A 27,651-nucleotide genomic window follows, 5' to 3' on the forward strand; every position below is an offset into this window, starting at 1 on the left:
GTTACAGGGCTACAGGTTACAGGACAGGAACCAGGGCTACAGTCCACGGGGTTGCAAAAAGTCAGACACGACTGAGTGACTAGGCACAGCACACATATGATCTGTGATGACCACTAATAGGCTGTAAACCTTGGGGGACTTACTCAACTTCTCTGTTTTGCTTACCTTCTCTGTAAGATAGGAATAGAAAGTACTACCTCTCATGGTATAAAAGAATTATTAATAATTTGTCCATGTAAAGCATTTGGAACAGTGCCCAAGTGACTTCCCTTATGGTCCAGTGGCTAAGACTCCGAGTTCCAATGCAGGGGGCCTGGGTTCAATCCCTGATCAAGGAACTAGATCCCACATGCCACAGCTAAGATCTGGCAGAGCCAAATAAATAAACAAATATTAAAAAGAGAAGGAGATAGAAAGAACAGTGCCTGACAGAGAGTAAATGCTGTATAATGTAGGTGGATGGAAGGAAGAGAGAAGGTAGAGTTACCGTTTAATGAGTAGCGGTTCAGTTTGGAAAGATGAAAAAGCTCTGGAGACAGTGACAATGGTTGCACAACAATGTGGAAGTACTTAATGCCACAGAACCGTACACCTGAAAATGGTTTAAAATTTATGTTGCGGGCATTTTACCACAATTTAAACAAATATAGGTAAATGGGGTCATCTGGGGAAGGTAAGAAGAGGGAGAAAAGGGCAGTGGACAGAAAGAGAAAATCTTGGAACTAGGAATGTAGGCAAAAGCATTGAGAAAGGGAGATTAAGTCTGCATGGGAAATAGAGAAGGAACATTCTAGACAGACAAGAAAACCAAGAGAGAGGTTGATGTCCTCTGAAGCCACAGGAATTGAGTGAGCAGCGGGTGTTGGAATGCCTGGGGTGTCTGCTTTGCTTGGCTTTGAACCTGAACCTTCCCTTTGGCACCTTGATTTTGGTGGGTCTGCTTTCTTCCACCAGCTCCTGATGATGTCATTTCTGGTGACCGCCCACACCAGGCCCAGACAGCCTCAGAACCAAATCCTGGCCAGGGCTCTCCTCCGAGCTCCCTCCCTCCTCTCTGTCCAGCCAGGCCTATTTTGTCCATTGCTGACATCTTGGTGAGACAAATCCCTTATAATTAAAAAGACACAGAATTGAGGACACTTTTTCTCATGTCATTTTTATTACTGTTGGTGTATACTGTTGCACCCTGAAAAAAAAAACCTCCAAACGTTGGATTTAAACATTAGGGATGGTTAGTTTTATGGTCAAGTTTCCTTTATTAACAAAGGAGTTCACCTTTTGTTTACGGACCTTTGTCTATTTGATAAGCCACAGGTTAGGGAAACTGAAAGCTAAAATTTTTCAATGGAAAATGAAGACAAAACAGTTGCAAGGAAGACAAGACTTTTTAAAAAAACATCCATTATATTTGCACCCCTACGTTTTGAAGAACCAAGGGATACCTTGGTTTAGAGGATTTCTGTTTTTTTGTTTCTAGATCTTATCTGGCTGATGATCACATGAGTATCAGAGGATTACATACAGACATGTGGTTCTTAGCTCTTCCAGGAAAAAAGACCTGGAAACTCTGCTCTTTTTTTTCTTTTTATTGATTTTATTTCTCGAAGAATTTTCTTAGTAAGTGAATTGATTTTACACAGTTAACTTGATGTAATCTAAAGAAAATAGATGAAGTATACTTTAGAAAAAATTACACATGCTCTAACCAGCCATCTCACTTGGCAATCATTTTCCACAGAGTCTGTCCTTTCAAGATAGGGAGGTGGGTTTTTTGTTTTTGTATTTTTTTTACACATGAATGATTACATCTACATACAAGAACTCAAACTCTTGCTGACCTCCCTCTGCAACACCAGCTGGTGTTGGGGGACAGAGCACTGAGGCAGGCAGGGGCCTCTCTCAAGGTGTCAGTAGCCCCAGGTTGCTGGGCCAACAGTCCTGGGGTGGGGGTTGGGCAGTCCACACATAAATGTGGCAGCTTCTCATATCATAACAGCATTTGTGGAATGCACACTTCGGAGGGCCTCAGATGCATCGCATGGAGAAAGTAGGACATTTTCTTGGTCCTTTTGCAGCCAGAGTTCTTTGAAAGCACAAGACCCTGCAGCTGGAGAAAGAAACCACGCCAGGGTCCCACATTTCTAGGCCCTCACCCAGTAAGCAGCCCTAGTATGGCTGCTCCACCCTCGGAACACAGGGACCCTCTCCAGCCCTCACGTCAATAATGTGAGCATCTGGATAGTTTTTCCATCCAGAAATTACAGATTTAAAAGGAATAGCTATTCCAGTGATTTGGGGTCCGGCTCAACAATCCCAGGTATGTCCCTGAATTGATTTTGAAGAAGCAGGTGCTGTTCTGGGTCCCTTCTCACCCACCTAGTCAAGCCAGCATGAAAGGCCTGTGTGGGGACCACAGAGACCTATGCCAAGATGCTCTCCTGACTGCTTCCAGCCAGTGCTCATGAACTTGCCCACAGAGCCAGCCAATTTGGATCCATGGATGGCTTCTGATTTGTAGCAGCTAAGTTTCTGTCTTCAGACTTCCTCACATTGATTTTCCCTGGGGTTTTGGGACAACTGAGGTCCCCCAAAGCCTCAGAACAAAACCCAGAAAAGAGAGGTGGTCTAGGGTGTGTGTGTGTTTGTATGTATGTGTCTCCTTGCCTTTCTTTGTGGGCATCTGCTTTTGTGACTCACCGGCTGGTCTCAAGGTTCCTCTCCCATCAGGCCAGGTGTCCAGAACTGGAGGAGGTCTGGCCAGTGTGGGAAGAAGGTTGTGAGAAGGAGGCGTGAGTGGCAGCTTAGACCCGAAGAAACAGTGTCCCCGGAGCTATTCTCCAAATTCACTTGGGTCAGATCTGGCCGCTGTATGATTGACTCCATGAGAATTGTGGGAAGTGAAGGCCCTGGGGAAGGGGCTGCTAAAGACAGAGTAATGCTGGACAGAACTTTCTAGAAACTTCAAGGCTCCCAGGAGCCCTGGGCAGCTTTCTATCCAGGAATCACTGTGAAGTGTGGAGAGGCTGCCCTGGGAGAGTGGGAGAAGGTTAAGGTGGGGTTGGGGTGGGGGTCTTTGGTAGGGGGCTCAGTCCTCAGTCTTCTTTTTTTTTCTCCCTGGAGAATCTCACTCTGAACTTGGAGAGGCGGCAGAGTCCCCATCCTCGGGGTCCTGCCCGTGGGGGGAAATGGGCTGGCCCCCCTTCACGCGCTTCCACTTCATCCTTCGGTTCTGGAACCACACTTTGACCTGATGAAGGAAACAGAGGAGCCCGGTAACTTCAAGGCAGGTGTGACCACCTCACCAATACTGACACTCAAGGTACCTGGGGTGCAGCTCCAGGGAGCCCAGCTCGAAACTCTGCTTGCCCCTCCCCATGCCTCCAAAGGCTCCAGGTATTGAGACCAAAGGGAAGACTCATCAATCTGCTCAAAGACCTGTCTTATGTCTCCAGATAAAGAAAACCTCACAGGCAGAACTGGTACTAAATGTCACTTTGCATTGGCCCCACCCCCTTCACAAGCCCCGCCCCTCTTATGTGGACACCCCTCCCTCAAGCTTCTATTACCCAAGGATCTGGGAGCACAGAATCACCAGCCTCTTCCTTAGGCACATTTGGAAAGCATTTTTCAGCTTAGGTAGCTCTGGTCCGGGCATTTTCTCATCTGAGCTTCAGCATTTACCTGCATGTAAACCTTCAGGGTGGGGTTATGACCCGGTTTTACAAATGGAGACCAGAGAGGTTAGGAGAAGATGTGATCCAGAGGTCCCAGGGCTATGAAGTGGTAGAAGCAAGATTTGAATCTAAGTCCTCTGATTCTAAATCCAGCACTCTAGCAGATCGCTTTCTCAACTGAAAGCTGCTATCAATTATTATTATATTCTACTCCACATCAGAGCATGAGTATGGGTGGAATGTTCTGAAGAAAGGGCCAAAACAAACGGTGAGGAGGTTTTTCTCAGAGTGTGCCCAGGAAACAGCTGCATGTTCAAATCACCCGGAGAACCTACTAGAAATGCAGATTCCCTCTGTTACTCTATTACTGCACTATCACACTGTGGAACCTTGAAATCTGCATTTTATTTTTTTGAAATCTGCATTTTAAACAAGGGCCTGGGTGATTCCACTGCACACTCACGTTTGGGGATAAGCAGAGCAGAGGTGTCAACACTGGCTGCATGTGAGGATCACCTGGGGGACTTTTTAAAAAATATTTATTTTTTAATAAGACTGCACCAGTCTTAGTTGCCTCATGTGAGCTCTAGTTCCCTGACCAGAAATTGAGCCTGGCCACCTGCATTGGGAGCAGAAGTCTTGACCACTGGGCCACCAGGGAAGTCCCAACCTGGGGGACCTTTGAAGAATTCTGATACCTGGACTCCACCCCAGACCAGTGAAAACAATCATTAGGGGTGAGCTCCATACATCCGCCTTGTTAGAATCTCCGCAGGTGACTGTCAGGTACAACCAGAATGTCTGGATTGGGTGGAGGGAGAGGAGAAAGGAGAAGTTTCCAGGAGAAGGGGGCAGGGAGGGAGGCGGGATGAGAGAGCACAGGAAAAGAGGGATGGCCAGAAGAGGAGGGGCTCCTCCATGTCGCACCTGCCGCTCGGAGAGGTCCAGGTTTACCGCGATCTCATATCTGCGGAGCCGGGTCAGGTAGTTGTGATGAGCAAACTCAGCCTCAAGCTCCCGCAGCTGCTCCTTGGTGAAGGCTGTCCGCTCCTTGCGGGCCTTGCTGGCACCCTCTGGCTTCGCTCGATTCTCCTGGTTGTCTGGGGAGAGAGGACCCCAAACAGGAAGATATGAACCGCAGGGACCTTGGTTCCCTTTCTTTTGTCTTCAAGCAGAGACGCAAGCCTTTCCCTGTCGCTCTTATTTTTAAAGGATGCTGAGAAAGATCCCACCGTGTCCCTTTATCATTCCTTCTAATGTCTTAACCCTAAGAGAAATGGAAAGAATTTAGGATCCCAACCTCAAGTGCCCTGCCCCTCAAACAACTATTTTTAATTTCCAGAGCATAAGAAGCTGCCCTTGGCTGCTGAATGACCTCTGCCACCTGAGCCACCCTCAACTTGACACTGGTAGTGGCTATGAGCTTGTGGGGCAAGATGCTTTAAAACTGAGGTTCTCTGTCCTCGGGGAGATCAGCCCCATCTAGGAACTCATTATGAATGCAAATCCTTGGGCATCAACACACACACCTGCTGAATGAAAAACTCTGGGAGTGGGACCCAGTGATCTGTTTTAACAAGGCTTCTGATGATTCAGACACGTGGTCAGTGTTACAAACCACTGCTCTAAGACCTGGCTTCTCAAAGGATGGTTTGGTGGCAGCAGCAGCAGAGCCTGGGTGCTGACCAGACTTGCAAGATTTCCTGCTGCCCACCTCCCATCCTCAGATCTACTGAATCAGAATCTGCATTTTAGCATGATCCCCTTAGGAATTAGGGCTTCCCTTGTGGCTCAGATGGTAAAGATTGCCTGCAATGCGGGAGACCCAGGTTTGATTCCTGGATGGGGAAGATCCCTGGAAAAGGTCATGGCAACCCATTCCAGTATTCTTGCCTGGAGAATGCCATGGACAGAAGAGCCTGGCAGGCTACAGTTCATGAGGTTGCAGAGTCAGGGACACGACTGAGCGACTTACACGATCACTAACCTTAGGAGTTGTGTGCACATGTAAATTGAGAAGCGCTGCTTTAAGTTTCTCCCTGGCTTCCAACACCTATCCTAGCCCCTACCTTTGACACCAGGAGGGGCCCAGTCTGGAAAGTTCATTTATGAAGGAGGTTCTGAGTTAGACATAGCAGGGCCTCAATCGCAGCTGCTAACAGCAGTGCAGGGACCAAGCACTTTAGGTGTATCAGCCACTTAATCCTCACAGTAATTCAGCCAGGTGAGTTCTAGGACGAAACCCATTTTACAGACCAGAAAACTAAGCACAGAGAAGTGAAGTAAACTGTTCACTCGGCCAGTGAGTGGAGGGGCTGGAATCCACTCAGGCAGTCTGACTCACACACTGTTCTAATGAAATACACTTAGGAGGGCTTTACAAACTGTTAAGTGCTGTATACATAGAAGGGACTGTATCGTGACCTCCCGGAGCAGGGTAAGAGACGGTGGCGGGTGGGGCTTGAAGGAAGGAGACGACACACCCACACAATGAACTACCAACGCGGCCACGTGGCCGGGAAAGGGCTCCAGGAAGCACGTTTTACGCAGGGCTCTAAAAATTAGAAGTCTTTCAACTCACTGTCCTTGTTTTACAGGCTGGGAAGCTGGCCAAACCGCCAGATTGCCAAGCGGGGTCGGGGTACAGAGGCCCCTCGTCCACTCCGCGTTCCGTTGGGAACTTCAGCCTGCCGGTTCTTTCTAGCGCTTTCCACGCAGTCCGTTGTATTTCAGTCGGCGAGTCCCCGGCCGGGAGCCCGGGAGAAGGGCGGGGAGAGGCGGCTCAGGCGCGGGGAGGCGCGCGGGACAGAGATGGGGGCCCCTCCCGCCCCAGCCTGGCGTCCCGGGGAAGTGGAGAAGGCGGAGGAGGGCCGCCCCCGGGGGTCCCCGCAGCCGCGTTGCCCGGCTGGCCGCGCCGGGTCCGGGTGGGCCGCCCACCGGGCGCGCCAGGGGGCTGGGAAGGAAGGGGACGAGTTCTCCGACCGGGCTGCTTGCCCGGACCTCTCCGGAAGCGGAGCGGGGGCTGGAGGGGAAGGACGCGCCGCCCGGCCGGGGTCCCCCGGGAGTCCTTAGCCTTGGCCGTCGCGGCCCAGGGAGGGAGGGGCGGTCACGCTCTCGCCGCGGAGGGACGCCGCTCCCGGAGCACGTCCCTGCCCGCGAGCCCGGAGCGAGGCCGCGAAGCCTGGCGCGGTTCCCACCCGCTGCTGCCCGGGGGCTCAGTGTTTCCCAGTCCTTTCTTTTCACAGCAGCGAGTGTGTCAAACCCGGAGGGCTTGAGCCGAGGTTTGCATCCTGGATCTTCTTGTTGGAGCCTCTCAGGAAGTCGCTTAACCTCCCTGGGCTTCAGCCTCCTCATCCAGAAATCTACCTCCCAGCGTTGTTGGGAAGCCTGGACAAGCTGCTGTAGGTGGAAAATGCTTTTAAAACTTCAAAGCGCTGAAACGAACATATAGTATTCTGATTCTTCAATTCCTTGAGATGCCATCTGAGGGCCTGGGGTAATAGCAGCTGTCACTTCTTAAAGTCTTCACTGTGCTAAGATGCAGTCACGGCTTTAGTCGTCCCCACATAACACTGGAAGGAGTAGGCAGTATTATTATCCGTTTATCTTTGTCATGTGGATTTGTGTGATAATTTGATTAATAGCTCTCTCTCCCCAGGGATGTAACTGCTTTTCTCACTTGCTACTGAACCCGGCACATAGGAGGTACTTGTTAAATGTTTGCTAAATCCTTCTCAGTATACAGAGGCAGAAACAGCCTCAGAGAGGCCCCGGAACTTGGCCGGGCAGCTTTGGGGCAGCAGAACTGATATTTGAATCCAGATCCAGCTGACCAGAGCCGTGGCCATCATCAGCCCTGGTGTCAGGTTCTCCATCTTGTATCTGGCTGGCTGGGGGCTGGACCTGGACTACGGCAGCTCTGTGCATCTCCACCTCCTGGGCTCCCAGAAGCCTTGTCCTGGGTTGATGCTCACATCCCACCCTCCCCGTCTCCCAGGCCTGCTTAGGTGTGCATAGGTGCCCTATGGACACCTCTCCCCCAGTTATACCCGTTCTACACACACATACAGAGTCCTGCACATAATCCTTCCTAGAGAGAAGAGGGGAGATCGGGAGACAAGCCCTTTGTAGCTGGTCTTGGACTGGTTGGGGGGGGGGGGCAAAAACCAGGGCAACCCCTCCCTATCCACTCTCCTATCTCATCTCTTATTATCCTGATTTGGGCACTGGGGCCTCAGGATAATCTGGGAACCCAGTGTCTGAACCCGTATGTGAACCTCAAGGCAACACTTGGCTAAACGGGGTGGCACTGGGAGGACCTTTGCTCCTCATCAGCTTCCCACAGGTGTAAGAACCTTTTAGAAATGTTAGAAATGACAAAAGGGTCAAGTATGTCAAGTTAGCTATCGCACCCGCTGTGATCAAAAGTCTGCTTCGAAGGTAAAATGAGATGGGAAATGTGTGTTAACACAGCGCAGTGCGTGGCATTCAGCTGAGACTCCTTTGAAAGAACCACCAGGAGAGGTTCTACTGGGGATGATGTTGGAGAGGTAGCACAGGCAGAGGTAAAACATGACGCTTCTTGGGGTACCACGTCTCAAGAACTGTGCGAAAGGGACGCCTTTTCAATGTCTGGCCTTGTAACTGTTTTCCCTTCTCCCAGTACTTTTGCATATCTATACTTGAATCTGTGTCACTATTGGTTCCAAGCACAGTAACTAAAACTGATCTGTGTGAGGATCCACGTCAGTCCTCCTGGTTCTGATTCTTCCTCGGGGCCAAAGGATGCCTCTTCCACGACAGCAGAGAGAGGAGGCTGGTGTTCAGCAGGCTGCCTCTGTGTCTATGGAGGAGCTACATGGCCCCGCACCATCCTCTGCGCACCCTCAGAGGGAGCAGGGCCATGAGGGAATGGTCCAGAGTGCCCAGAGAAATGCAAACAGGATGTGTGTGTGTGTGATATTGCGGTTTCTACCATGAGCTTTTACACCATCCAAGGTAAATTATTTCATAAATAGCTGTCACGTTTGGCAAGCCTTCTTAAAGTCAGCAGACAGCTTTATCGGGACTAGAGGGAGGCTCAGACAGACCTTGGGGAATGTGCCTTTTTTGGAGTTCTGTATTCCTACTCCCCAACTCTCACAGCTACTTAACATAAATTTCTATCTAAGACCAGATAGATGGCCACATGCCCCATGTTCAAATAGCACATTGCAGTTGACAATTGACAATGGGTTTCCTTCCCCCAGAGAAAAACTTCTGTTGGGCTTTCCTCTGTACTACAGAATCATGGAATAGCAGACCTAGAAGGGGACTTAGAGATGATCTGATGTGGCCTTTTTACCTTACAGGTTAAGGTAAGAAACTTGCCTAAAGACATACAGCAGGTTAGTGGCAGAAGTGGGCTGAGAACCCAGATTTCCTTGAGAGGAAGCTATTTCCTTGCTATTAGGCTGCTTCTTATTAGATCCTCTTAATTATTCTGTGAGGTAGGTAAGATACACATTAGACCATAGAGCAAATGAGTAAATTGAGACCCAGAGACTAAATGGTTTGCCCAAAGTCCCCCAGGACCTGTCCAGGCTAGGTCACCCTGGGTTGCGGGGACAGTGAGTATGGAGATGTGGTTACTCCAAGGATGGCAATCTGAATCTGGGTCCAGGTCGGCCTCCCAGGGACTTCCCTAAGTGAGACCTTGGCAAATCCTCTGAAAATAGTGCCTATAGTTTTCTGGGCTACAGACCAGGCCTTTAATGTGCCCATTAGCTGTTTTTTTGTTTGTTTTTTTAATTTGACCACACTGCGCAGCATGTGGGATCTTAGTTCCCTGACCAGGGATTGAACCCACACCCCCTGCATTGGAAGCGTGGAGTCTTAACCTCTGGACCACCAGGGAAATCCCCTGCTCATTAGTTTTGATACTTGCAGCTTCAGAGGGAGCAGTCAAAGCCCTCAAAATAGACAAGACCTGGATGGAACCATTCCCCAGATGCATTTGCATCCGGACCTCTCTGGCTGCCTAGGACTGGCCAGCCTCTCTCTCTGGGCCCTGTCTGTTCCATCTCAATGTCTAGACCCTTTTCCTCTCCCATGGGGGCCTGAGGAGACATGGTAGGGCTCCCAGCTTCTTTGAGGAGCCCAGCAGCAGGGTTGGGGAATTTAGGTTATGTTCTCTGGGATGGGAATGCCTAGGGCTAGAGTCGTGTTTGCTGAGAGTCCCAGCTGGTGGTGGTGGGGCAGGCAGTGAGGGTGGGCTCTGATGAGGGAAAGTGGAATGGACTGAGTGAGGAGATGGGGTATGGGGACCATGGAGGATTGTAGCAGAGAATTGGAGGTGGGAGGGGCAGTGGAAATGAGAGGTAGGAGCTGCAGTGAGCTTCTGAGATGGTTGGGGAAGGCACGGGCAGCTCTGGGCTTTGTGTTTATAAGTTCCAGATGTCACCTTCAGCTGTCACCAAAGGAAGTGTAGGCTTCAGGACCCAGGCTCCACTGCTCACACGGTTCCGTCATCATCGAATTCAAGGAAGATGGGAAAACATGAAATAGAAAAGGCTGGAGTAGTGTTGGGAGCTGGGAGAGGCCAGGGCAGCCTGACTCAGTGGGCAGAGTGGGCATTGAGGAAGCTGGCTCTAGGGGTCTCCAGGGGCCTCGAGTCTTGCCCCGAAGAGGTGGGGGTGGATTTGCAATCACTGGGTGTGATACTCAAGAGTCGTGCTCATGACCCAGGTGACACTTACTGAGGTTGTCCATTTATTTTGTTATCACGTCCTTTCCTTCTTTGTCTGTCAAATGCCCTGCTTCTCTAAGGATTCATTCCTAAAACAGTCTCCACTTTGTCTTCTCTGTTTATGGGAAAAAGATAAGAATGCCAGGATCGGGACTTCCCTGGTGGTCCAGTGGTTAACACTTCACCTCCCAGTGCAAGAGATGCAGGTTTGATCCCTGGTAGGGCACTAGGGTCCCACATGCCTCATGACCAAAAGACCAAAACATAAAACAGAAGCAATATTGTAACAAATTCAATGAAGACTTTAAATAATGATCCACATCAAAAAAAAAAAAAAACTTAAAAAAAATGCAGGATCTCCTTGTGGCCAGAAGCAACACCCTATAGGAATGGAAAAGCTCTAGTGGCCAACAGACCCTGGACCCCAGGCTAGGTAAGCTCTGAGGTCCTGCCAAAGGGGTTTATAACTGGAGCATTTGTGTCACTGCTAGAATCTTGTCCCTGTTTCTTCTATTTATGGGCCGAATCGTGTCCCCTCTATCAATTAATATGTTGACATTCTAACCCTCAGTACCTCCGAACGCGACTGTTTTGAGATAGGATCTTTCAAGAGGTGATGAAGTTAAAATGAGGCTGTTAAGTACTTTCACAGAAGTACTTTCTGTACTTTAAGTACAGAGTACAAAAGTACTTTAAGTACTTTCACTCAGTCGTGTCCGACTCTTTGCAACCCCATGTTCTATGCAGTCCATGGGGTTCTCCAGGCCAGAATACTGGAGTGGGTAGCCGTTCCCTTCTCCAGGAAGGCTGTTAGCATGAGCCCTAATTCAATCTGACTTGTGTCTTCGTAAGAAGAGATGAGGACACAGAGAATGACCAAGTGAGGCAAGAAGGCAAGAACGCCAAGAACAGCAAGAAGGTGGCCATTTGCCAGTCAAAGAGAGAAGCCTCAGGAGAAACCGAACCTGCCAACATCTTGATCTTTGACTTCCAGTTTCCAGAACTGTGGGAAAATAAATGTCTGTTGTTTAAGCTACCCAGTCTATGGTATCTGTTATGGCAGCCCAAGCGAGCCAAGATGCCCCCCACCTAACTCCCTACAGCTGTGCTTACCACTGAGGAGAGAGAGGGAGCAAGGCCACAATGGGTACAAAGCTGATGCAAGACCATAGGGACCTCTCTGCAAATTAGAAAAAGGTGTGCTTTCCTCTAGAGTGGCAAGCACAGCCACTTGTTCACGCGGCAGTTGGGGCCTCTAACTGCCCAGCCAGGATCCCCCCTAAGTGCCTGACCATGGTGGGTCCCCTTTACTGCTCAGCCATAGCAGCTCCCCTTGCTGGACCCAACCCCAGTGCCCTGTAGGGGATTCCTGTGAGTCAGCCCAGCCTGCATGTGGATGTTTACACATCTTTCTGACCCCAGCACTCACCCTGACCCTGCGCTGGTTTTATGATGGAAGTCTGGCTCTCTGCACACCTTTTCATGAGTGAGACTATAAAAGTCCTGATGCATTTTACAGAAGCACAGCACGCATGGTGAAAACCCCATGCCAGGCAGTGGAGCCACTCTTAGAATGTGAGAAAATGAAGGGGTGAATGCCAGCTTACAATAGAGGCTATTGGCCAGACACTCAGCTTCTATATACAAATGTTACAGTAGGTGCTGGTGATACTGCACAGGTGAATCAGATAGCATTCCAGCCATCTAGACACTTCCATTTTAAGGAAAAAGACCGCTGCATGCATCTGTAACTCTGGATATAAGCCAACTGTGGTTTGATGCTAAAATGGAGTTGTCATGCTTCGTGTGTGCAGAGAGAGAGGTCACAAAAGGATTCTTGGACACTCAACAAACCAGGAAGAGAAGGAAATTACCTCAACATAATAAAGGCCATATATGAAAAGCCTGTAGCTAATATCATACTCAGTGGTGAAAAACTAAAATAGTTTTCTCTAACATCAGGAACTAGGCAAGGATGCCCATTCTTACTATTTCCATTTGATATAATGCTGGAAGTCCTAGCCAGAGCAATCAGACAAGAAAAAGAAGTTAAGAGGCATCTAAGTCAGAAAGGAAGAAGTAAAATGATCTCTCTTTGTAGATAGTATAATCTTGTATGTGGAAAACCCCAAAGATTCCACAAAAGCCTTTTAGAAGTAATACATTCATCAAGGTTGCAGGATACAGAATCAACAAGTACAACTCAGTTGTATTTCTATACATGAACAATCAACAATTCAAAAGGGAAATTAAGAAAATAGTCCCATTTACAATACTGTCAAAAAGAATAAAATACTTAGGAATAAACTTAACTAAGGAGGCAAAAGACTTGTACAATGAAAATTATAAAACATGGCTAAAAGAAATTAAAGACACAAATGAAAAGAAAGACATCCTGTGTTCATGGATTTTGAAAGGCAATATTGTTAAAATGTCCATACTATACAAAGTAATCTACAGACTCAGCGCAATCCCTATAAAAATCCCAATGGCATTTTTTGCAAAAATAGAAAAAATTATCCTAAAATTCATAGGAAATCCCAAAGAACCCTGAATAGCCAAAACAATCTTGAGAAAGAAAAACAAAGCTGGAGGCTTCTTGCTTCCTGATTTTAAAACACATTACGAAGCAACAGTAGTCAAAACAGTGTGATACTGGCATAAGAGCAGACACATACATCAATGGAACAGAATAGAGAGCCCAGTAAGCCTCCACATAAATGACCAAATGATCTTCAATAAAGGTGCCAAGGCTACACAATGGGGAAGGAACAATCTTAAACAAACGGTGCTGGGAAAACAGGATCTCCACAAGCAAAAGGATAAAGTTGAATCTTTTCTGTACAACACACATAAAAATTTATTCAAAATACATTAAAGGCCTAAAAATGCAAGACCAAAAACTAGAAAACTCCTAGAAGAAAACATGGAGAGAATCGATTTGGCAATGATTTCTTGGCTATGACACCAAAACTATGGTCAACAAAAGCATTCCATAGGCAAAACAGTATAGTGGTTCCTCAGAAGATTAAAATAGTTACCATATGATCCAACAGTTCTACTTCTGGGTATATATCCAAAAGAATTCACAGCAGGATCTTAAAGAGATTTTCACATCCATGTCCATTGCAGAATCATTCATAATAATCAAGAGGTGGAAGCAACCTAAGTGTCCATTACAGATGAATGAATAAAGAAAATATGCATATACACACAGCAGAATATTATTCAGCCTTAAAAAAAATAAAGAAATTCTGTCACATGCTACAACACAGATAAGGCTTGAGGACACTGGGCTAAGTAAACTAAACCTATCGTGAAAAGACAGATACTGCTTGATTCCACACATATGAGGTATCTAAAGTAGTCAAATTCTTGGAAACAGAAAGTAGAATGCTGGTTTCCAGGGCCTGGTGTGTGTGTGTGGGGGGGTGGGGTGCGGGGAAGAGGGTAAAAGGAACTGTTTTTCAGTGGATGTAGAATTTCATTGTATAAGATGAAAAAGTTCTAGAGATCTGTTGCACAATGATATATATATATATATATATATATATATATATATATATATATATATACGTATATAATTAATGCTACTGAACCACACACTTAAAAGTGGTTGTGATGGTCAAGCTTACATGATGTGTTTTTGATCACAATAAAGAAAAAACAGATTTCAAAGATTAGATGTTTGATGGTAAGAAATCTCAGGAGAGCTCCCTTATGAAGTTACAAACTTTATTTATAAAATCATCCTCAGGTTCTAGTGATACTGTCATTTGAAATTTCTAAACTGTAACTTTCACTGAAATGATGCCATGTTTAAGTGGAATCATGAAGGAAGGATGGAAGGAGTGAAGGATCCTTGGAGTAGATGGCTTTCAAGCTGGATCTTAAAATAAGGCAGAAGAGTGTGGGAAGAGAAGGGTGTTTGAGGCAAGGGGAAGCACTGAACAGATCGGGGTGGTGGGGAGAAAAAGCAGGGTGCCTTTGCAAGGCAACTAAATTGGCTTGGTGGCTTGTTGAGTGGAAATAGAAGTGGGAGGGGTGGGCTGTAGAGGGAAATCAGGTGGGAAAGAGGCCACTTTGTGGGGGGTTTTTCAACCTCAGGGGACATTGAGAGTGTGCATAGCTGGGCAGGGGCAGGGCAGGTGGACATCAGATCTTACAGGGGAAAAAAAGGAAGGAGGAGCCCGGGGAGGCACACATGTCGGAGCTTCACGAGTATGGGGTGGAGGACAAAGCAAGTCTGTTGAAGACAGAATGAGTATGTGAGAGCGTCAGCCAGCAGCGGGGATCCCAGGCACAGAGGCCCTCCCAGGCGGCCGATCAGATTCACCTGTTGCCGCCGGGCTGATCACACGCGACCTTCCCTTGAACTCCGTCAGGAAATCACCGTGAAATCCTTCATTCCCATAAATTAAAGACGACCACGGTAGCCATGACAGATTGAGGGGCAAACAGCAGTGGCAGCTGTCCTTGCCAGCAGGGGTCTTTAACGCCCCCTGGACCCCCGGAGTGGGAGTGGTTAGGGCAAGTTAACATCACAGCCAACTCCCAAAGCAGCTTTGTGCTGTGAACCAACAGAAAGTTTCAGAGTGGGGTCCCAGGAACCCTGCTTTCCTGACCATTTCCTTGAGCAAATCAGCTCCACTTCCAGTGATGGCAAGTAACGGGAAAGCAGCTGGGACTGGCAGAGCTTTGAAGGAGACCGGGGAGCAGAGAATGTTCCTTTCGAAAGGAACTTTCAGTAACTTTCTGTTACCGGACCCTTCCTGGCCAGGCCAGCCAGCATGGGACATGTTTACCAGGCCCGACTCACTCCCTCCCCCAGCTTCTCTGGTGGGATCTCTGAGCTTCAGGCTCCTGATTGATGGCAACTGGATTTCAGGACTCACAATGATTTTGAGAAGTTTCCACATTTTATACCCCAGGCTCAGGAATTTCTGAGACAGCATATTTGAAATGTTCAATTCCACTGTCCCCCAAAACAAAGGGTTATTTGTCACATTCTATGTTCTGGAGACTAGTTCTGTAAAGACGGGCCTGATACCATTCATAGCCACTATTTATCGAACTCATGTGCCAGGCACAGGGTTCATCTCATGGATCACAGCGTTTAACCTTCGCAGGGACTCTGTGTGGAGGGTGATACTATTAGAGTCCCATTTTACAGCTGGGGAGACAGAAGCTCTGAGAAATTAAGGACTTTCCCAACGTCAAGGAGTGGGAAGTTGCAGTGCCAACCCGCAACCTGATTGTGAAGCGTGATGGAAAACACACTTCTTGATCAGTGCTGGTTAGCCTTCCAGAGGTGGCCTAGCAGGGGCCAGGGTGAGACACTCACACTGAGTACAACACACAAGGGGTACCAAAAACCACAGTAATGAAGAGAAAGAATATTTTAATGCAATGTTTAAAAAGAATCAAAATGCTTACAAAAAGTCCATGATGAACAGGATGCCAAAGTTTAAAAGAAGACAGTCCAACCAGTGGATCAGAATTGATAGGGTGGGTGGGGGTTCTTTGTTTTTCAATATTTATTCTGGCTGTGCCAGGTCTTAGTTGGGACATGCAGGATCCAGTTCCCCGACCAGAGATTGAACCCCAGCCCCTTGCATTGGGAGCATGGAGTCTTAGCCACTGGACCACCAGGGAAGTCCCAGGGTGGTGATTCTTTGTGGATTTGTCTCTTGTGATCTGAATTCCAGACTCCTGGAGTTAGTTGTGAGCCCTGCCCATTGCTTTCTCTTTTCTTTAGGTTCTGACAAAGCTGATCTTTCCTGCCTCTTTAAGTAAATCCCAAAGGATGATGCAAGCCACTGGGGGATAAAGATTTCCATGTTGACCACAGAGTGTCTGGAACCCCAGAGAATGAAGGAGAGCCAGCTAGCTGTGCCCTGCTTTGTGTGACTCCTGCCGCCAGTGCTGCTTCTGAGAGGACCCTGAGGGAGAGCTCAGGGCCCCTCCTGGGTGGGAACCTCTCCTGACCAGAAGTTGACCCTATGAGGAGGGTGCCCTGGGGTGGCCAGCTGCTTGGCACATGAGAAGCACCATCCACGGGCCACTCATCAAAAGGAAAGATGGTGCATTTGGGTCCAGCTGAAACATGGAATGACCTTGTCTAAGCCTGGCCCTTGGCTTTGTCCATGCCTTCCCAGTACTCTTGGCTCACAGCTCCCTGGAAAGTGGCTGGATGCAGCCGAGGTGGGTGTGGGCAGAGATGGAGGAGTTACAGTGGCAGGCACTGTAGAGGGGCAAGCTCTTCAACTAGGCGCAGAGCCAAGGAGCTGAGTTCCTTGAGAGGAGAAGCAGAGAGTGTCCCATTCTCGGCAAATCTCCAGCCAGGCTTAGGAACAGTTCAGGGTTTAACCGGCTGAGAATTTAAAGAGCCCTTCTATTCATAGCATCCAAGAGGGCTATGTTTTGTTTTGCTTTGTTTTTAAATCAAAGAAATTATTATTTCATTTATTGGTCTTGAAGCATGGCACATGGATTGTAGTTCCCTGACCAGGTATCGAACCCATGCCCTCTGCAGGGCAAGCTCAGGGTCTTACCCACTGGACCACCAGGGACTGTGGTTTTTATCATCCACTCTGAGCACACTGAGGGGCTTCTTCAAGCATGGAGACCAGATATTTCAAAATGAGGATTGTGTTTGAGATCTACCGAAGGGTGTGGGATTTGGGATCTGAAGTCTGGGGTTTGAGCTTTCTTCTAGGGCGACCAACTGTTCTGGGGACACTGGACTTTGAAGGCTAAAACCAGGAAAGTGCTGGGTACATTGGCATGAGTGGGTCACTGTCTTTTAACTCTGTGCTAGCAGAGCTCCTCTCAAGCTTTTCAGCCTCTTCTTTTCCACGCGTAAAGAATCGAGGCGCTGATAAGACCTGAAGGAGCAAACTCGGACCTTGTGCGACTCAGAACTATCGTATGTTTCTTACAGCACCTTGAACCCCCTCAGTCATGGCACATCCACTGCCGGTGGCATCTGCTGGCCTCCCCTCCCTCTCAGTTTGAGCTGTTTGGGGGGCTAGACCACCTTATTCATCCCTGCAGCCCCAGGGCCTCTGCCAAAACAAACAGAAGATGCTCGGGAAATCTGGGCTACTTTGAAAGCCCTTCGTAACCTAAAGCAGGGAGCGTTCTCTTTGGTTGGTCTTCTCATTTGCTGCCTGCCCCTCATTAGCCCTGTGAAAACTCTTCTGTAGGTTCAGACAGATGTGCCCTGAGGGCAGCCGTTAGGAGGACATAGTCGGGCAGTGGGTGCAGGAGGCAAGCGCACTGTTTTGTTCTGGTCGAGATAGAGATGGGGAATCAGATAAAAGGTGAATGGGTGGTGAGAGAAACTGGGAGGTCCCATGGGGAGATGAGGAAACAACAGTCCCCACTACCAGGAGGAGATGGACATTAACTGGGGTCTGAACAAGCAGGTCAGCTCCATCCTCTGATACTCCACCCGTGCTTCCCCTCTGCTGCCTGCCTCTCTGACTCTCCCCAAGATTGGTGACACCCCAGGAGGGCTCCTCTGAGGAGTGGCCTTTGGGAGATCACCCAGACCTTAGCAGCTGGTGCTGCCCCTCGGCCTGTGCACACAGCCCAGCAGGACAGCGCATTCCTCATGGGCAGTCTGCCCCAAACCGCAGCATTTGCCTCTCACATCCCTGCCCTATGTCTGCTTTGCTGCCTCTAGACTCCCAGAGACAGAGTCCTGGTTCTCTTTGACTGCCCAGGGTCCCAGCCTTGGTCTTAGCCCTCTGAGCCTTGGGGAGTAAGCTAACTCTCCTGGGGAGTCAGCCCAGGGGCTCTCGGGGCCATTTGGAACCAGCTGGGGCATACTGGGGAGAAGTGTGACCCAGACGCAGTCCAGTTCAGAAAAGCTCCCTCCAGCCTTTGCCAACCTGTACCCGGAGGCTCCATCCCACCTGCCCTCCAAATCTTTGTGGATCCTGTTTCATTCTCTTTCCAGCACATCCTTCCTGGAACCCAGGAGAGGTGAGGACACAGACATAGCCCCCATCACCAGAGAATCCTAGAACTCTGAGCAGAAATAGCCCCAAAGGTAACTGGTTTGAGTCTTCTGCCTTTGGGGAGGTTAGATCATATTATCCCCCATTCACGTCAGGCTACCTAGGCTCAGAGAGGGCAAGCAACTTCCTCAAGGTCACACAGTAAAGGAACTGTCAGCTTTTCCTCAGCCACCTACCTGAATTCTCCTTTTTCCGTCTGGTTGACTTCTTCTCCGTCTCGTTGGCAGTGCTCCCAAGGACCTCATAGTCCTCGCCTGGGCCTCCCGTGGTGTCCACCAGGCCGGGGCTGCTGGCCCCTATCTCCTTGGAGCCCCCCGCGGGGCCTGGGTTGAGCCTACGCCGGGCCTCCGAGACAGGGAAGTGCCAGTCGGGGGGCTGTGGGAAGGCGGGGTGCTGCTCAGTGAAGCCTCGCTCCTCCCGGGGCAGGCTGTGTGGGGTGGCCGCCAGGCAGGAGGCTGAGAAGTCGGGATACGCAGCTGTTGCTGTTGCTGGGAAGTCTGGTTTCTGGTGGAAGGAGAATGGGGTTGGCGGGTAGTGGGGGAGCCCTGAGGCCCCAGTGCCTTCCGAGTGGGGGTTTCGAAGGCAGCCCCAGACGGGGGCCGGGGGGTGGGGACCCCTCATGCAGCTGCTGGCCGCTGGATCCATCTGCTGTCTGCTGCCCGCCTCAATCCTTTCAAAGGTTGGATTCTTACACTTTTTATATTCAAATTGTTAAAAATGCAAAAAAAAGAAAATTTTTTTTTCAAATAGGAGGGCAAAAGTGTTCAATAGAAAATTTGCCTCAGGAACCAAAACAAAAACCAAAACGAAAGTTGCTCCTCAAAGTACGCACACGTGTGGGTGGCCACACATACGTGTGCCCACACCTATGTTGGACTTGGCTCCTGGCTTCCTGTTCCCCCTGAGCCACCAGCCTGCCTAGTGGGGTCCCCTGTACGTGTATTTGTCGCCGATGACACTAAACATTTTCACTGTCCCAGCCCAGACGCACCGGCTGACGAGGGCTTGTCCTGGAGCCCGCAGCAAATGCCTGCAAAGAGCTGGTCCAGGGCTGCTGAGACACACTTTTAAATCCTGCGGTGGGGAGAGAGTGACAAATTTCTGAAGTGAAATGTGAGAGAGGAGAGGGAGGGGTTAACCAGCACACACACGATCCCCTCCAACCAAAACCCGAGCAGGCAACTATTAATCATCAGAAACCTTATATGCACATCTAATGGGATTTGCAGATGGAGTCTTTTAAAGAAACATTGTCTGTATTTTTTTTTTAAGGAAAGAGAGCAGCACACACACTTTCTTTAATGTGCCTCCTATAACACTATGAAGTTATTTTATTGTACTGTTAACAAAATTCCCCAAGTCTTGGATTTGAAAAAAGCCTTAAGTCAGATCCAGAAACCATCAAGTGCCAAATTCCAGGGAGTGAAGCAGGGAATAAGTGCAAGAGACAAGTTTGCTGATTGCATTTGATTTAAAGGCCCTTCTACTGCTGCTTGCAAAAAGGAAGGTGGATTAAAAGCAATCTTTTTTTTGCAAGTCTCAGTGGCCCACTACGGTCTGTAGTAGAAAGAAAGACACACTCCAGAAAAAAAAATTATTTCTCTCTGCCCACAGTGACATTCTCACTTTCTCAGTAACTTAAAAAAACAATCAGATTCTTCCTTCCGCTCTTTAACCCCCAACTTACATGCCAATTAGCCACACTCTTGTCTAGTGGGGTTTCAAGTCATTTTTCTCCAAGGCAAAGGAAAGACACTTAGATAGGTTCCTAGAAGTTTCTCCAGGTTTCCCCCACCTGCTCTCTGGCTCTGTAACCTTCGCCCACCTGCTTTGTCTTCCCCACCCCCAGGGGCCAAGTTTTCCATGGAGTCTGTGTATGGAAATAGGAATCAGGAGCTTCTCGTTCCCCAAAGAGTTCTCTCTCTCTCTTTTTAAAAATATTTATTTACTTGGCTGCACCAAATCTTAGCTGCGGCAGAGGGGATCTTTGATTTTCATTGCAGCACATGGGATCTAGTTCCTTGACCAGGGATTGAACTCCGCCGGGCCCCCTGCATTGGGAGTGTGGAGTCTTAGCCACTGGACCACCAGGGAAGTCCCCAAAGAGTTCTCTCTGGCAAACAGTCTCATGATCTAAGAGCTTCCCTGGTGGCTCAGAGGGTAAAGAATCCACCTGCAATGAATACAGGAGACCAGGGTTCAATCCCTGGGTTGGGAAGATCCCCTGGAGAAGGAAATGGCAACTCACTCCAGTTTTCTGGCCTGGAGAATTCCATGGACAGAGGAGCCTGGCAGGCCAGAGTCCACGGGGTCACAAAGAGTCGGACACGACTGAGGGACTTTCACTTTCTCATGGTCTTACAGGCTGCTGCCCATCAGAGGAGGATCCATTGCCATTCCAACTGGCCAGTCAGTCTACTCGGTCCCCATGGCCTGCTGCTGTCTCTGGAGGGTTAATATAATTTCTTGGAGAATGACATTTCAAGCACATAGGGTCAGAGCTCCTTGCCCCCTGAATTATTGACATGGTCTAGTGCAGCAGGATTGGGGCTGAAATGGGAATGGACGGTAAGAACAGTGTATATGCTGGGGCTGGCTCCAAAGATGCCCAAGGTTCCCTGAGGAGGGGCCGTGGGTTTCAGCTCTGAAGCCTGAAGCCTGGAGGCAGCACACATGCTGTTAATTAAACAGGCATCTCATCTTCCAGAACAGGGAGCCAGGGTGTTGCAGACTGGTGGAGGAGATGGGGTCAAAGCCACAAACCAGACTCCCCTCTCCGCTTTGTCCAGGGCTTACCCATTGCACGTGCATCTCTCCTCTGAACCTTACAACCCTCCTATTTTGGGTAAAGAAAGAATTACACTCTATATTTATACACATGAAGAAACAGAGGCTCAGACAGATTATGTGAGCTGCTTGGAATCACACAACTAAGAAGTGGCAGAATCAGGCATTGCCCTCAGGTGGCCGGCTGTCCAGTCTGGAGCACTTTGATGCCAAGGAAGGAGCACAGACTTTGGGGTTAGACAGTTCAAAGTTCAAATCCGGAATCTGCCACTTCCCAGCTGTGTGCCCCAGGACAAGTCACTTCATCTCTCTGAGGTTCCATTTCCCCTAACGTGGGATGGTCCTTATAGCTTCCACTCAGCCATTGATCTTAGCGCCTCAACCACGTTCCCCAGTGGATGCTACAAAAGCCCACTGAAGCAAGTGCTTTTCTCACCTTCTCCATCCTTTATAGGAGGCACAGAGGCACAGAGAGGCTGAGTAACCTGCACCAGGACACACAGCTGGGAAGTGGAGGATCCGGATTCAAGCCCAGGCAGCCTGGCCCCACTGCCTCAGAATGCCCGCAGACGTTGGAGAATTCAAAATGAAATCATTTATGCAAAGTGCGAAGTAGGTAATGGATGAAAGTGGCTCCCTTCCTAGTCCATCTAGCTTTCCTTTACCTGGATGATTCCAAATGGGACTGCGGGGTGGGGGGGCACTGAGGGAGTTCCTCAGAGAGCAGCCTGGGGAGGTCCCTCGAGGGGCTGCAGGCTATGGGGGCTCTGGAAGGAATCCACAGGAGGCTGGAGGGGAGAGGAACCTTCCTGGGATCTGGCCCGCAGGCTGTAACTGGACTCCGGCTCTGTCCTCCCCATCTGGCCAGGGACCCCATCCCAGGGAGGCCCAGGGCCTGGCCCTTTGCCCCTGGAAGGGTGGGTCCTGGGTCGTGGAGGGGGGCTGAGAGGTCAGGAGGGGCTCGGGGAGGGGCGCAGGGGGCCCTCTGCGCTGAGAAGGCAGGGCCCTGGAACCCTGGCGCCCGCACAGCTGCCGGCGTCTGTCAGCCTCCCCGCGGGGCGCGGCCGGGGGCCTGCTGGCCTCTCCATCTTCCTGACAGGCTCCTCTTCTGAGGCCGGGAAAGAACAACAACGGTCCTCCCCTCACGGTGACCCATTTGTTAGATGAAGGCCGGGCACCGGCCCCTTTAACCTCCTCAAAGTCAGTGTGTTCCCACCAAGGCCCCGAGGCCCGCAAGACAGAGATGGATGGACGTGGCTGTTTGTGGAAAAAAGCCCCGAGTGGCCAAGGGGAGCAGGGTTTCCAGGAAGGGAGGGGACCCCGTTTCTGGTTGTTGTTGGGGGAGTTGGAGAAGGAAGAGGAAAAGCCTGCGTGAGGAGGAGGGTCCCTGAGGAAGACGGTGGGCTTGGCCACACCTGAGCCATCCCAAGGAACTTTTGGAATTTCCCTCATTGTGCTCAACACGTGGGCGTGTCCTTGGCATCCGCAGACCTGCTTCGGAATCCCCCACCGCTCCCCCACCCCCGACCTGTGCCTGCAACTGCTTGGGTGTCAGAGGAGAACCTGGGCCTGGAGGCAGAGACGCGAGTTCAACGTGTGGCCTTGTCCTTCTTCTGCTATGTGGCTTCAGGCATGACACATCCCTTTTCTGGGCCTCAGTTTTCTCGCTGTTGAAGCAGAGATGACAGTACTTGCCTCGTGCGGCTGTTAAGAGGATCCACGATCTGATGTCTGCGAAAAGAGCTGGCTGACCATAAAGGGCGATGCATGTGGGGAATTAGTATATCTCCCCCTTCCTTACTCTGCTGGACTCCGGGGCAGGTCACAGCTCCATAGAGGATGAAGACAGCACATCCTAGCTGCCCTTTACCCCCATACCTTCCTCTTTGGTAACAGAGGGTCAAGGTCATGGCCTTGGGAATTAGGAGACTGTGGGTTTACACTTAGCTCTGCCACTAATAAACTGGCCTTGGATAGCTCAGTTTATCACTTGAGCCTCATTTTTTATTTTTTAATCTTTTTTGGCTGTGCCACACAGCTGGTAGGATCTTAGTTCCCTGACCAGGGATTGAATCTGGGCCCCAGCAGTGAAAGCTCTGAGTCCTAACCACTGGACCACCAGGGAATTCCTGAGCCTCAGTTTCTTCATCTGTAAAGTGGGAATATATTTTTTCTTCTTTCCCTTCTTTCTCAGTTGGATTGCTGAGAAGTAAATGAGGTGTTGTAGGAAATCTCATGCCATAGCCTGGTGTACAGTGTTTAGTGGTAATGTCTGGATGATGATTATGGAAATACCTGAGGTTTTTGCCTTGAGGACAACTTCAAAAGGCCACTTGAGAGGGAGAAGTCCATTAGCATTCACTCATGTAGTAGAACAAGAGTCAGATAAGACACCTGATCCCCAGCAAGACCACGTAGGGATGAGAGGGGAGACAAACAAGCTGTCTTCCAAGCATGGAAATCATTTTGGACCAGAACATTTGTGGCTGGTCCTGGGATTCATTTGTAATGTATACATCCTTGGCTTCTTGGAAGGCTTCGAGGTACCAGGGTCACTACTGACCTCTAGGACTTTTGTGAGGCTCAACCAATTCAATGGACAGATCGGAGTTGAATAAACCACAGAATATTGTCCTCACGACAGATGCTCCCAGGAAGCTTGCAGGACATTCCATGCCAAAGACCCAAGGACGGGGTCTTGCCTTAAATCCCGGAAAACACTGTGTTAATATTAGAGACAATTTCCTCAGATGAGTTTCCGCTCCTGTGTGTAAATTTTTGGTGCAGCCATCATTTGTCTGCACCGAGATTGTGGGCAGATGACCGGAAAACACCATAAGGCACTGAGTCACCTGATTCTCAACTCCAGCTCCTGAAGGTCACATAACCTTGGTCTCTTCAACTGAAAAGTAGAAGCTCACTGTATAGACGACCTGCAGAGACTCAGTAGGTGCTCAGTAAATGTGACCTGTCTAGAGCTTCTGTGCCTGAAGGAGTTAGAAGCATGTGGATCTCAAGGGTAGGCTCAAAGTTAGAGCAGCCAGGGAAAAAAATACAGGGAGCCCAGTTAAGTATGCTCTGTGTAATATTGGTGGCTTAGTGGTAAAGAATCGCCTGCCAGTACAGGAGACACAGGATATGTGGGTTCGATCCCTGGGTCGGGAAGATCCTCTGGGGAAGGAGATGGCACCCCACTCCAGTCTTCTTGCCTGGAAGATTCCATGGATAGAGGAGCCTGGAGGGTTACAGTCCATGGGGCTGCAAAGAGTCAGACATGACCTAGCACGCAGCCACTCAGATATAATACTGGGGACACACTTAAGGTAAAAAGGAATTTTTTATTTATTTGAAATTCAAACTCAACTGGGTGTCTGTTTCCCCCCCACTAAGTCTGGAAACTGTCATCCAAGGCAAAACTAATCTTCAAGATGGAGAAGACTCTGGCCTTGCTTTCTGAGCCAGGATATCTGCACTTTGACAGAAGTCTCTGGAAGGACACTCTCAAGGGGAACTTCCAGAGGGAGGGGTGGTAGTCGGCAGGTTTTACTTTGTCTGTGGGCTTTCTGGTTCCAAGAGAAGCCCAGGGTCCCCCAGGAAGTTCTCCTGTGGAGGCCTTGGGAGTGAGACAAAGCAGACGGGGGGGGGGCAGGAGGAGGAAGGGTGCGCAGGTGGAAGGAGTAAGGACAAAGGTGAGTGCCCCTGGGCAGGAAGTGCTGAAAGGGAGAAGGAGGGAGGCCTGGGCAGGGCGCCAGCCTGGGAGACTCCCGGGCCCACTTCCCTGGGCGCTCCTTTCCAGCCCCTGATGCAAGGCAGCCGGGCCATTATTTGGGGGAAAAACCAGCTAACCAGATAGGACAGCAAACCGGGGATTTATGTGGTGTGGGAACAGCTCGGGTTTCCCTCACTGTTTATCCAGCAGTATTTTTTAAAACAGAAATCAGCGCGGGTAACCACAGCTGTGAGTTACTGGCTCTGGCTGCAAGGCCCTTGAGGGCTGAGGAGAGTGGAGGGGGTCTCCTCAAAGGTGCTTTGCTCTGTATCGGCTTAGAAGTTGCTAAAGGAATGTGTCCTTCCAGAGCCTGGGGCCAGGTGGGAAGGGCAGCCCAGATCACTCTCTCTCCTTAGGACAAAGGCCAGGCCAGCATCCCTGGGGGAACCGTGACTGTCAAGGCCTGAAGCCTTAGAGGCCTCTGGGTCTGGGGTCATGAACCCACAAGGGGCCAGGCAAGTAAACACAAGCTAGGGAAGCCAGCTGGGATACCCAGGCTACAGTGAGAGACAGAGGGGGCCCAAGAGCTGCTTAGTAGTAGTAGTTTAGTCGCTAAGTCATGTCTGACTTTTGTGACCCCATGGACAGTAGCCTGCCAGGCTCCTCTGTCCATGGGATTCTCCAGGCAAGAATACTGGAGTGGGTTGCCATTTCCTTCTCCAGGGAAGAGTTGCTTGACACTGGCCAATTTGGCCTTGCATGAAACTGGGCTTAGATTTACCAGATCTTTCCATTATTTTTTTTTAAAGTCAGGATTCTAAACATTATAGGTAATTTCTCGATTTTTATTGATATTTATTTATTTATAAATGCTTATTTATTTATCTGGCTGCACCAGGTTGTAGTTGCAGCGAGTGGGATCTAGTTCCCTGACCAGAGATTGAACCTGGGCCCCCTGCATTGGGAGAGAGGAGTCTTAGTCATCAGACCAGGGAAGTCCCTATATTTATTTATTTTTAATGGAAATATAGTTGATGTACAATATCATGTTAGTTTCAGGTGCACTACATAGTGATTTGACATTTGTATATGTTCTGAAATGATCACCATGATAAGTCTCCATCTGGCCCCATACAAAGTTATTACAATATTATTGACCATATTCCTTATTCTGTGCATTGTATCCCCATGGCTTATTTATTTTATAATTGGAAGTTTGTAGCTCTTAATCCCCTGTGCTTATTTGAAACAAACGGCAAACACCCATTTGTTCTCTGTATCTATGAGTCTCTTTTCATTTGGTTTTCTTTGTTTTGCTCTTTAGATTCTACATATAGGTGAGATTATACAGATTCTGTTTTGTCTTTCTCTGTCTGACTTGTTTCACTTAGCATAATACCCTCTACATCCATCTGTGTTGTCACAAACAACAAGATTTCATTTTTAATGGCTGAGTAATATTCTCTCTCTGTGTGTATACACACACAAACATATATATGTATGTTTTTGCTGTTCTTGTTTAGTCATTTAGTCATGAAGTTGTATCCAACTCTTTCCAACCCCATGGACTGTAGCCTGCCAGGCTCCTCTGTCCATGGGATTTCCCAGGCAAGAATACTGGAATCGGTTGCCATTTCCTTCTCCAGGGTCTTCCTGACCCAGGGAGTGAATGTGTGTCTCATGCATTGCAAGCAGATTTTTTTTTTTTTTTTTTGCAAGCAGATTTTTTACCACTGAGCCACCAGGGAAGAGCTGTATGTATGAATATATATGTATGTATATATTTCACATCTTTATCCATTCATCTATCAATAGACACTTTGGTTGCTTCCACAGGTTGGCTATTGTAAATAATGCTGCAATGAATATTGGGGTGCATATATCTTTTTGAATTAGTATTTTCATTTTCTTCAGGTAAAGACCCAGAAGTGAAATTGCTGGATCATATGGCAGTCTTATTTTTAATTTTTCGAGGAATCTCCATAATGTTTTCCATAGTGGCTGTCCCTATTTACGATTCCATAAACTGTGCATGAGGGTACCCTTTTCTCCATACCCTCACTAGCACTTCTTGTTGAGAGCCATTCTGACAGGTGTGTGAAGTGAAATTCGTTCAGTCATGTCCGACTCTTTGTGACCCCATGGAGCCTGCCAGGCTCCTCTGTCCATGGAATTCTCCAGGCAAGAATACTGGAGGGGGTATCCGTTCCCTTCTCTGGGGGATCTTCCCAACCCAGGGATTGAACCCAGGTCTCCTGCATTGCAGGTGGGTTCTTTACCATCTGAGCCACCGGGGAAGACAGGTGTGTAGTGGTATCTAATTGCAGTTTTGACTTGCATTTCTTTGCTGATTAATGATGTTGAACATCTTTTCATGTGTTTGTTGCCATCTGTATGTCTTCTTTGAGAAAATGTCTATTCAGGTCCTCTTCTCACTTTTGGGAAGGTTGTTTGGGGTTTTTTGATGAGGTAGTTGTATGATCTCTCAGTTTTTAAATATTGGTGATGAATTTAAAACACTCCTAGTCCAGGAATTCCCTGGCAGTCCAGTGGTTAGGAGTTGGCGCTTTCACTGCCGTGACCCAGGTTCAGTTTCTGGCTGGGGAACTAAGATCCCACAAGCTGAGCGATTCGGTCAAAAAACGAACAAACAAGTCAGGATGGCTGCTATCCAAAAGTCTACAAGCAATAAATGCTGGAGAGGGTGTGGAGAAAAGGGAACCCTCT

At 48.9% G+C, this 27,651-nt stretch overlaps 1 protein-coding gene across 2 annotated transcripts; it reads right to left on the minus strand.

Moving 5' to 3' along the window:
* Positions 1–1,130: 1,130 nt before the first annotated feature.
* Positions 1,131–19,499, minus strand: MEOX1 (mesenchyme homeobox 1). 2 transcript variants are annotated; one of them, XM_061144149.1, is made up of 3 exons: positions 18,605–19,499; positions 4,602–4,774; positions 1,131–3,247 (listed from the first exon to the last, which is right to left on the minus strand). In XM_061144149.1, the coding sequence occupies exons 1-3, from the start codon at positions 19,071–19,073 to the stop codon at positions 3,125–3,127; spliced, it is 765 nt and encodes a 254-aa protein (XP_061000132.1). In that variant the 5' UTR covers positions 19,074–19,499; the 3' UTR covers positions 1,131–3,124. The 2 variants fall into 2 exon arrangements, with proteins under 2 accessions (XP_061000132.1, XP_061000133.1); XM_061144150.1 differs by lacking the exon at positions 4,602–4,774.
* Positions 19,500–27,651: the final 8,152 nt, after the last annotated feature.

Source organism: Dama dama, chromosome 5 (assembly GCF_033118175.1).
Source record: "Dama dama isolate Ldn47 chromosome 5, ASM3311817v1, whole genome shotgun sequence".
NCBI classification, from domain to species: domain Eukaryota; kingdom Metazoa; phylum Chordata; class Mammalia; order Artiodactyla; family Cervidae; genus Dama; species Dama dama.

Bases quoted from the DNA above. Each gene is read 5' to 3' on its own strand.
- MEOX1 (XM_061144149.1), bottom strand. From the start codon at position 19,073: ATGGATCCAGCGGCCAGCAGCTGCATGAGGGGTCCCCACCCCCCGGCC. The intron at 4,775-18,604 runs GTAGGTGGCTGA...CTCTCTCCCCAG, and splicing joins ACGGAAAAAGGAGAATTCAG to ACAACCAGGAGAATCGAGCG. The intron at 3,248-4,601 runs GTGCGACATGGA...TTCCTTCATCAG, and splicing joins TGGACCTCTCCGAGCGGCAG to GTCAAAGTGTGGTTCCAGAA.